The sequence below is a fragment of the Lactuca sativa genome, chromosome 4 (assembly GCF_002870075.4).
Source record: "Lactuca sativa cultivar Salinas chromosome 4, Lsat_Salinas_v11, whole genome shotgun sequence".
NCBI lineage: Eukaryota > Viridiplantae > Streptophyta > Magnoliopsida > Asterales > Asteraceae > Lactuca > Lactuca sativa.
The window spans coordinates 237,634,458-237,644,962 of NC_056626.2; the positions used below are offsets into that span (position 1 = coordinate 237,634,458).

The 10,505-nt window shown below is 39.2% G+C and overlaps 1 protein-coding gene across 1 annotated transcript; it reads right to left on the bottom strand.

Annotated features, from left to right (window-relative positions):
• Window positions 1-7,292: 7,292 nt before the first annotated feature.
• On the bottom strand, window positions 7,293-9,923 carry LOC111912933 (cytochrome P450 CYP82D47). The gene is made up of 2 exons (XM_023908665.3): window positions 8,952-9,923; window positions 7,293-8,194 (listed from the first exon to the last, which is right to left on the bottom strand). Exons 1-2 carry the CDS (start codon window positions 9,906-9,908, stop codon window positions 7,562-7,564), a joined length of 1,590 nt encoding a protein of 529 aa, XP_023764433.1. The 5' UTR covers window positions 9,909-9,923; the 3' UTR covers window positions 7,293-7,561.
• Window positions 9,924-10,505: the final 582 nt, after the last annotated feature.

Sequence of the window (10,505 nt, forward strand, 5' to 3'; positions counted from 1 at the left end):
TGTTGTTTGTGATCTTCCTCATTTTGGAATAGACAAGTATATCGTCTATGAACACGATTACGAACTTGTCCGAGAAAGGACGAGAAACCCGGTTCATCAGGTCCGTGAACACTGCCGGTGCGTTGGTTAGACCGAAGGGCATCACCACAAATTCGTAGTGACCATATCGAGTCCGAAATACTGTTTTAAGGAGATCATCCTCGTGGAATCGTAGCTGACGATACCCTGATCTGAGGTCTATCTTGGAGACATATCTGTCTCCTTGAAGTTGGTCGAAGAGGTCGTCGATTCGAGGAAGAGGATAGCGGTTTTTGATGGTGAGTTTGTTTAACTCTCGGTAGTCAATGCACATCCGAAAGGGTCCATCTTTCTTCTTCACAAATAAAACCGGGGCTCCCCAGGGTGAGGAACTCGGTCTGATGAATCCTTTGTTGAGTAGCTCGTTGAGTTGGCTGGACAACTCTTGCATTTCTGCTGGCGCTACGCGATATGGGGACTTAGCTACGGGGGTAGCTCCGGGGACTAATTCGATGCGAAACTCTACTTGGCGCTCAGGAGGAATTCCCGGAAGCTCTTTTGGAAAGACATCAGAAAAATTGCAGACTTCGGGGATGCTCTCGAGATCTTTAACTTCCTGCTTCTCATTTACCACGTGGGCTAGAAATGCATGACACTCCTTTCGCAGAAGTTTTTGGGCTTTAATGCATGAAATAATGCAGAGTTTGGGGCTAAGTGTATCGTCATAGATCATAAGGGTTTCACCAGAAGAGAGATTGAGACGAATAACTTTTTCGAAACAAAGGATATCAGCACGATTGGGGCTCAACCAATCCATGCCAATGATGAAATCGAAGCTCTTTATGGAAACTGGAATGAGATCGATAGGAAAGGAATGATCGTTTAGGGTAAGGGTACATCCACGAAATATAGCGTTAGTGCTCTCTTTCTGACCGTTAGCCATTTCGACAGTGAATGTTTCGGTTAAAGATTGAGGTTTATGTTTGAGAAAATGTTTGAATGCATGACTGACAAAACTTCTCTCCACACTAGAATCAAAAAGAATGTATGCATAAGAATTGTCGAAGAGGAACGTACCCGTGACAACGGTAGGATCAACAACTGCCTCCTCTTGCCCCGTTGCTAGAACTCTCCCAGTATTGCCAATTGTTGTTGCCTTGGGACAATTTCTCTTGTAGTGTCCGACCTCATCACAACCATAGCAGGCCTGACCGACACCTGCTCTAGATGCCTGATTGGTTGTTTGGGCTGGTGTTCTATAGTTTCGGGCAATGTGACCCTTTTTGCCACAGTTGTTGCAGCGCATTTCACGACATGGGCCGGGGACACGGTGGTGGTAATTGCGCTTGCTGCACCAAGGGAGGGTACCAATATATCCACTGGTAGGTGCTTGAGTTGTAGGAGCAGCAGCAGGAGTAGTTGCAGCGTGGATTGCCACTGTTTGCTGTTTCTTTGAGGGCTCCTACGAAGACTGACCCTTCTTTTGTTTCCAAAATATTCTTTTCTCACCACTCCTTTTAGCTAGTTCAGGAGCGATGATCACTTCATTGAGATCGAATCCATGATCGATCAGAGTCTGCGCCAGGCAATTAGCGCTATCGAAGGTGTTTGGCCTAGCAGCCAAGACATTTCCTTTGATTGGCTAGGTCAGCCCCCAAATGTATCTTTCAATCTTTTTGCTTTCCGAGGTGACCATCCGTGGGCAGAGGAGCGCTAGGTCTTCAAACCTAGATGTGTAGGCAACAACATCGAAACCCTTCATCTTTAGGTTCCAAAGTTTGTGCTCCAGTTTCTGCATTTCACCCCGAGGGCAGTATGCAGCAAGCATGAGCTCTTTCAAAGTCTCCCAACCCATAGCATTTGCCACTGGTAGGGTTAGGGATTTGACCCGACCATTCCACCAGGTCAGTGCCCTGTTGGAGAAGGTGCAGGTAGAGAATTTTACTTTGTTGGCTTCCGAACAGGAACAAATTTCGAAGATGGACACGGTTTTCTCGAACCATCGAGTCAAGGCAATGTCACCTCCAATGCCGTCGAAAGGTGTGGCTTTTTTCGTTCATGAATTCTTTATAGGAACACTCCTTCTGGTGTCCCTAACAACCTTCCTGATTTTGGGGATGGATACCACCTCCATGTCCACCAGATCCGACAGATTCATCTGTGACATCACGACAGCCACAACAACAGTAACAGCTGCTTGGAACATAGCGAGATCAAACTGAGGAGGTGGTGGTGGAGGATTGTTGTTCTTTGAGCTGGGTGTTTTCTTTGGAGGCATATCGTTCTAAAATGATCATGAAGGAGAGGATGGTAAGTCTACTAAATTGAATCCAGAGATATGAAACAAGATGTATCTCTGTATGATAGGTAAAGTGTTCTACTAAGTGATAAATAGGAAGGCGTTACTAAGGAAAGTAAACTATCGCTAGGACAGAATGAGTAGCAACTCTTGGAATGAATTTCTACAATATATCCTACTTTGATCAAAATACTCCTATAGTATTTTATGTTGAAGGTTTTGTTCCATCGATTGCTTTTGGTAGAAATACTTGGTAAGTTTTAGGTCTGCCGCAACACCACAGTCACTCCCAAGCACATGTTAGTCATGTCTCGAATGAATATAGTTGATCAGGCTATATTGACCCTGGACATGATTACATAACTGCCTAGGTTTAACCACAGTGTTCAACATCCAATTACTTTTGTCTGGTTCTTTTTACGATACGATTTCTGGTATGTAGGTATACTTGTATACTTGGAGTAAAAATACTTATTGTTTTTTAAAGTATACTTTTAGTTCAGAGCACTTCGGCCCCTTAGTGTTTATAGTTGTATAACATGTAAGGTTAGGAATACTTAGTTCACTATAAACAATAGCTCTGATACCAATCTATCACACCCCCGAATCGTCAGGAAAACAACGGCGGAAACGTCCGGGGGCGGCGACGTCATACGTAGTATCACAACAATCGTATCATAGCAAGCATAGTAAACACAACCATTACATTACAATATAAATATTTACATCTGTTTGAAAAAAAAGTAGGTACATAGTATTATATAACAGAAGATAAAGACGAGACTCCAAAAATGCTCTGTCTTCTCCAAAAGCTGGCTAAGTACCTGTCTATCGTTGTCCTGAGAATACAAGCGATTTTGAAAACATATCAGCATAAAGCTGGAGAGTTCATAAGCATGTTTTTGTATTGAAAACTAGTCACTGAGTTTGTATAAATAGTTTCTTTCCATTATAGGTAAATATCGTTTGTATCGAAAACCGTTATTAACAAGTTCTAAAGTATGAACGCATGCTTACCAAGAAAATCCAATATTTTCTAACATGTTTGTTGGTTTCTGAATGAAAGGTACGTTCTGTTTGAAAACCCTGGTTACCACCAGTATGTGGCTGCATACAGGAGTGTGCGGTCGTACACAGGAGTGTGCGGCCGTACAGTCCTTGTTTGATCCCGAAATTTAGGTTTTTGAGTTATTCCAAGTTCCAAACCATGTTTTAATTCAGATATAGGGGCCATACTCTCACTTTGGAGGGTACTTGAGTGTGTGCGGCCACCTTATGAAGGTGTGCGGCCGCACTCCTTCAAAGGACGAAGAACATAAAGAACACTATGAGTTTTAGGCTTAGATTCAAGTGTCTTACCACTATAACAAGCTGGATGATGAAGTAGTTCACATTTTTAAGTCCTTAATGATGTTCTTGGATGAAGTTTTTAGAGAGAGAAAGTAGAGAGAGAAAGTAGTGTGCAGCCAAAAGAGGGAAAGTGTGACTGAAGGGTGGGGCGGGGTCTCCTCCAATATATAGGGTTAGGTGTGAGGCTGGAGGGTGTGTATAGCTGGGGTGTGCGGCCACACACACCTTCCTTTATGTGTATGGCTCGGTTTTGTGATGCTACACACTTTCTAACTCTCCTTAAGACTCATACCTAGGTTATACTAAGCCTAAAGTACTCACATGGACCCACAATGTCGATAATAGATAATGAATTCGAGTTTAAATTTGATTTATGGATCAATCATACAGGATAAAAGTTTCTGGTTATCACACTTAGAAGCTTGGATCTGCAATTTGGAACCACTGCATGGCTTAAAAGAGTTTGTATGGCTTAAGGAATGAAGGGACTCAGCGAGTTGCAAGGTTGACTCGGCGAGTCAAATGAAGATAGGCATGGACTCGACGAGTTGGATGAACAACTCGGCGAGTCTGATGAAGATTGTTGTAGACTCGACAAGTTGTATGAACAACTCGGCGAGTTGGACGACGATTCCCTAAATTATGTATACGTGTGTAACCATTGAGTTGCAAGAAGAAAACTCGACGAGTGGCCTTAGAGTTTGATCGTAAACCAAAGGAAGTCGACGAGTCACTATGTTGACTCGGCGAGTAGAAAAGTACTTCAAGGAACCCGACGAGTAGTCGAGGGTACTCGGCGAGTAGGGTCAACATGGACTGTTGACCGTGACTGTGTACTATGACTTTGACCAAGGGGTTGATTAGTTGGATTATGGGGGGTGTTTATATTATGGTAATATGTGATGGAGTTCTTGGCAATGATTCGAGAGTTGGAATTTATCTTCCGAGTCGACATCTGCAAGGTGATTTATCCTCACTATTTCAATAGGGTGTAAGGAACCAAGGTCGTCCCTTTAGTTGTTATTGTTGTGGTATACTTTGTGTGGTTATGATCTGCTAGATCGGAATCGGGATAAACAATATGTTATGCTCTTATGATCCGTAGGGATTGGTATGTTAGTGACCTACTAGGCTGGTGCTCTAGTTACGACAGCTTGCCATAATTGATGATCAACAAGATAAATATGTTTGATGTTTGTATATGCCAGTATATGTTAGTTATGCACACATGGTTATTGCTTGTGGGTTGGGTTGAGGCGGTCCTGCTTTGTGCTGAAGGCCAACACACCCTATGAGCGGTCCGGGGAGACTGTGGGCCCTCGTGGCGGTCCAGTCATGCTGAAGGCTCGGGATAGATCCAGATAGACTGTAGGCCCACGTTGCGGTACAGTCAGGCCGATGGCCCAGTATGCCTGTTGACTAATTGATTATTACTGATATGGTATTATCAGTGTGGTATTGGTATTTTGGGGGTAGCTCACTAATCCATCGGGCTTACAGTTTTCAGTTTACTGTTTCAGGTACTTCAGGAGATCATGGCAAGGCAAAGGCATGAAAGTACCGCTCCTCATCCTTATGATCTGGTTATTGGGACACTATGATGAATAATCAATTGAAAACTTTTTGTAAACGAATACTATTGGGTTGTATTTATGATTGAAAAAGTTTAAATTTGGCGTAAAATTTTATGGTTGTTACATGCAGGCATATATTTGATGCAGAAAGAAGAAAATAAAAATAGGGGATAACATAGTACTTTTTAACAAAATCTTGGTTATATTTTTGGTTGTCATAAACTGCAACATCATTCTACACCTCCTAAATATTTAAAAAACAGCTAGTAGGTAACTATAAAAGATGTTAGATAATAAATACATCCTAGATTATAAGAACCAAAACAAACTACACTAAGACCATAAAAATTGACTGATCGAATATCAAAGTTGTTGTTCAAATTGATTTTTTTCAAGAAATCTACATTATTGGAGTTTATTTCCAACAGGAATGAGCCATCCATTAGAAAATGTAAAAGCTCCAAGATCCTTTGATTTGTTAATGTCTCCTACACCATTATTAAGATTCTCAACTCCTTGGCTACTAAGAATTCATTAGTAATTTTATCTCCATAGACATGAATTTGAGTGTATTTTAATGGTGATGCTTTGGCTGGAAGTTCTTGTGTTGTTTTTTTTGTCTCGGCATACTTTCTTAGATGTTAGAGCTAGATGTTGATAACCATAGCAGACCCTTGGTACTAAGTCTTGAGAATGTTACATTATTTTCTTGAAACGATTATGGGGAAAATAGTTTCATCCATTTCATGTTGGATGAACAACAAAACATTGGCATATTTCTTTTGATTTTATCTTTGTCGAGCTTCATCAGTGATTCTATGTGTGTAGTAATTCTATAAAAAATCCCATATCTCTCGTGACCTGAAATGGATATTTTTTCATGCCCCAAAATTCATAGGAACGTCCACTGAAAATTCGGATCAGAGGCTAAGCCATGCTAATAAATAGTATGGGAAAATGACTTGTAAGACCAATAAAGTTTCGAAGTCATTCAAAAAACCTCAATCATGTTTTGTTTGTTCAAAAAAACCCAATGAACTTAACATTTTATCTAAAAGAACCCAACGGACTTAACCTTTTATCTAAAAAAACCCCAACGAACTTCAACTTTTGTTCAAATCTCATTAGATGAAATCAGATTCATTAGGTATACAATTATTTGGGAAATGATATGGCGTTATTTTTACTGACATTGTATAGACAGATTTTAATTTCCCTTTATATATCGATTTAGGGCATGGAGAAAAGAAAAACGAAGGAAGTCTGTGTTAGATCTTTTATAATTGCTACTCTCTCTTCTTCTTCTCAATCGTTGATGTCCAACTCAGTATCTACAAAAAAGATATTTGATGATGCAAACCCTTGTGGATGTGGATTCCCTTCTCTTGAGTTAGACATCAATGATTGAGAGGAAGAACAATAAGTAGCCATTACACGAGATCGAACACAGATGTCATTTGTTTTTCTCTTCTCCAAGCCTTAAATTGATACATAAAGGGTAATTTTGATATGTTTTTCCATGTCATTAAATATAATGTCAAGTACTTTACCAACTAATTGTATACATAATGAATCTTGTTGCCTCTAATGAGAATTTAACAAAAGTTTAATTTCATTGGGTTTTTTTAACAAAAGGTTATGGTCGTGTTTTTTTTGAACAAAAAAAACATGATTGAGGTTTTTTGAACGGTTTCGAAACTTCATTGGTCTTACAAGTCATTTTCACAATATTTAACTTCACGTCATAGGCCATGTCATTCGTTGAATTTCGTTACCCAGTTGACCCTAATGAGAAATGAACAAAAGTGTAAGTTAGTTGGGCGTTTTTAGACATCTTATGTTCGTTGTGTTTTCTGATCAGACAAAACATAATTGGGTTTTTGGAATGGTTTGGAAACTACATTGGGATATAAAGTCATTTTCCCTATATAGTAATGTTGACTTACACCATTTTAAAATTGATATAAAGCAAATATTAGGTGTCGAACTTAGCTCTAATACCATAATGTTTGTGTAATTAAACAATACTAAGCTAAGAGAAAGAGGGAATATTTTCACTATAAGACTCTCATATTATTGATGCTTAAAATGTAAACACGAGATGGCTATATATATCGAGCATCCAAGGAGAAATTACTAGAAACCATTACATGAAATAAGGAAAATCAAAAACAAGTAGTATAAGTAAACAAATTTTTGATAAACTAGTAAGAAGACTCTCAGATTTTTCTGGATTGTTTTCGAATCATTCTTCAATAGGACTAGGGTGTGGGCATATGGTGGGGGCTGTACGGCTCGTAGATGATTTGAAATGGACGTATCATGCACCAACATCATACATATCAAGGGATAAACGAGGGGCCAGAAGGACCTCAAGTGGGATTGCTTTACTGATAGTCACTCCTGCGCTTTCGCTCATATCAATGGGTTCATTTGATGGCTTTTTAAGCACAAATTGTTGTATTAGAGTAGCTAAAGTTATATTCAACGCCCGAAGAGCAAACGGAATACCAGGGCATACTCTTCTACCACTACCGAAAGGAAGCAATTCATAATTGTTTCCCTTGACATCAACATGTTTATGACTTGTCAAGAATCTTTCTGGCTGAAATTCTTCAGGATCTGACCATTTATCAGGATCATGTTGAATTTTCCAATAATTAGTCATTAAACGTGTGCCTTTAGGGATATTGTAGCCACCAATAATGCAATCCTTCATGGACTCATGAGGAAGGCCTAGAGGTCCAGGCGGGTATAAACGCAGCGTCTCTTTGATGATTGCGTCAAGGTAAACAAGGTTCTTCAGGTCCGACTCCTCTACTACTCTCTTTCTTCCAACATGCTCATCCAATTCATCTTGGGCAATTTTTAATGCTCTTGGGTTGTTGAGCAACAAACTTAAAGTCCATGTTAACGTTACAGACGTTGTGTCCAAGCCAGCAGCTAAAATAGTCTGCAAGTTTGAAGTTAAAACAAATATCTTGTATTAGGTTTCAAGCAACATGCTGATAATTGTGTTTCTCACAGAACTTATATTAGCCACTGAAAATTATTGCAAATAGGTATGTCAAAAAGTGTAATGGGATCCCCAACCCGTAGGACACCGATTCATATTGTGATATTTGTTAATAAAATCAGTGGTGGGGGCGGGGGCGGGGGCATGGGCAACTTCCGTTCTAATTTCGGGAGTGGGGACAGGGGTGAGAAGTCATGTCGTGAAACCCCATGGGGGTCATGTTAATATATTATATGTAGTTATATATATTAATTATATAAATATAATACATAGTAGCAATGATTTTGAACTCTCAAAATTCAATAAAAAATCATGTTTTTTCAGTTATTAGTATAACGTTTTTGAGATGTGCTAATATTTTTGTTTTTATCATGTAAAATTATGTTATAAATAACTACTTTTCACCCAAAAAATTGTTTTTTTATGCCCAAACAATAACATCTTTTAGCCCAATAAAAAAATATCCCAAAACCAATTGAAAGCGGTGATAAGGGTGGGGAGGATGGAAATTTCGGGAGCGGGGGCGGGGTCGTGGCTGGGGGCAAGGGAGAAATTTCGGGAGTGAGGACGGGAATGCAACACCTATCCCGTTTTCACCTCTTGATATCCCTAGTTGGAAATATTATAATGAATGTGGAAGAAACTATAAACGATTAACAAACTTTAATAATGATCAGACAGAGATTAGGTTTACCAAACATGCAGCCTTGATTACGGTATCATGGTCAAAACCGCGGAATTCGTCTTGGGGGGCACCTTCAACAACGGAAATAAGAACATCCATGAAGACTTGGCTTCTTTCATGTTGCTGCGCATGCTTTTCCTCCGCTCTCACTCTCTTGTGATCCTCTAGCCATCCTGTAACAATTCCGTACATCTCTTCTCCTGTCATCTTCATTTTTTTCTCGTATCCTCCCAAGTCCAATGGCTTCAGATATGGAATAAAATCAGACACGACAAATGTGCCCAATAACACGAAGAATTTCCTTATCACTTTTTGAAATCGAACCCCTTCTTTGTCATCAGGTGAAAACCTTTTTCCTGAAACAACCCTGACGACAACATTTAATATCAAGTTCTGAAACAATTGTTTCATATCCACCTTTACCATGTCGGAACTTCCACTCTCTTTATTCTTTACCCAAGCTTTATATATATCTTCCATGGATGCTTTAACCTCTGAAGCACGAAGAGGTCCAAGCATCTCCACACGTCGCTGAGAGAGAACCTCCAGAGTCATGATCTTGCGCACTTGTCGCCAGTAGTCCCCATAAGGAGCTAGAGCCAAAATGGCATAGTTATAGCCCATGTGTTCTACTGCCATTGACTTGGGTCGACTTGCAAACACCTTATCGTTTGTGGTAAAGCACTCTTTCGCCATCTCAGCGTTACTCACCACCAAAACATTGTGAACACCAAGCTTCATGGTGAAGATGGGGCCATATTTATCTGCCATTCCACCTAAGACCCTGTGAGGTAGTTCAGGTCCACCAAGAAGGCCCAGGTGTCCGATTACCGGCCATCGGCCCTTTGCTTGAGGTGGTTCTGTGTTCTTCACTCTCTTTCCTTTAATACTTTCCAGCAGGAATTTTAGTATAAAAGAAAAAACAATTGCGGCTATAGTCGCTGAAAATGGGAGAAACAGCTCCATGCTTTCTACGTCCAGAAAGAATTATGAAAATGATGCTACATAGGTTTCATAATATATAGAGATGGAACTCCCTGGCTGCAGGTAAAAATTTATATATAATATACGGAGTATAAATAAATATGTATAGATGTCAATGTTGAATGTCTAGTCAACAAAGTGGGCTTAAGACAATCATAGAGACAATAATTTTTTTATTAAAAACTTAATTATAACGTAGCATCAACATTTACTTAAATAAGGAAATGGAATTAAAGTGATTTATTGGCGACCTGTCAAAGAAATGATAGAATCATGATGTTGAATATGTTTGAACAATGAAAAAGTCAAAAAAAAAAAAAAAAAAAAAATTGACATATATCTTTGCTAGAGACAATTTGTTTTATTAAAGTGAAAATGTAACATCAACGTTTAATTGAGAAGGAAACATAATTTAGTAATCCAATTTACATTTTTATTGGACTTTTGTCAAAAAAAAAATGATAGAATCTTTCAATTGTGGATTTAGATGTATTTTAACCAAATTAACTTTCATCCATTTATCAAGGAAATATGTCAATCACCCGAATCTTTTACTTCAACTAAACCAATATATGCATG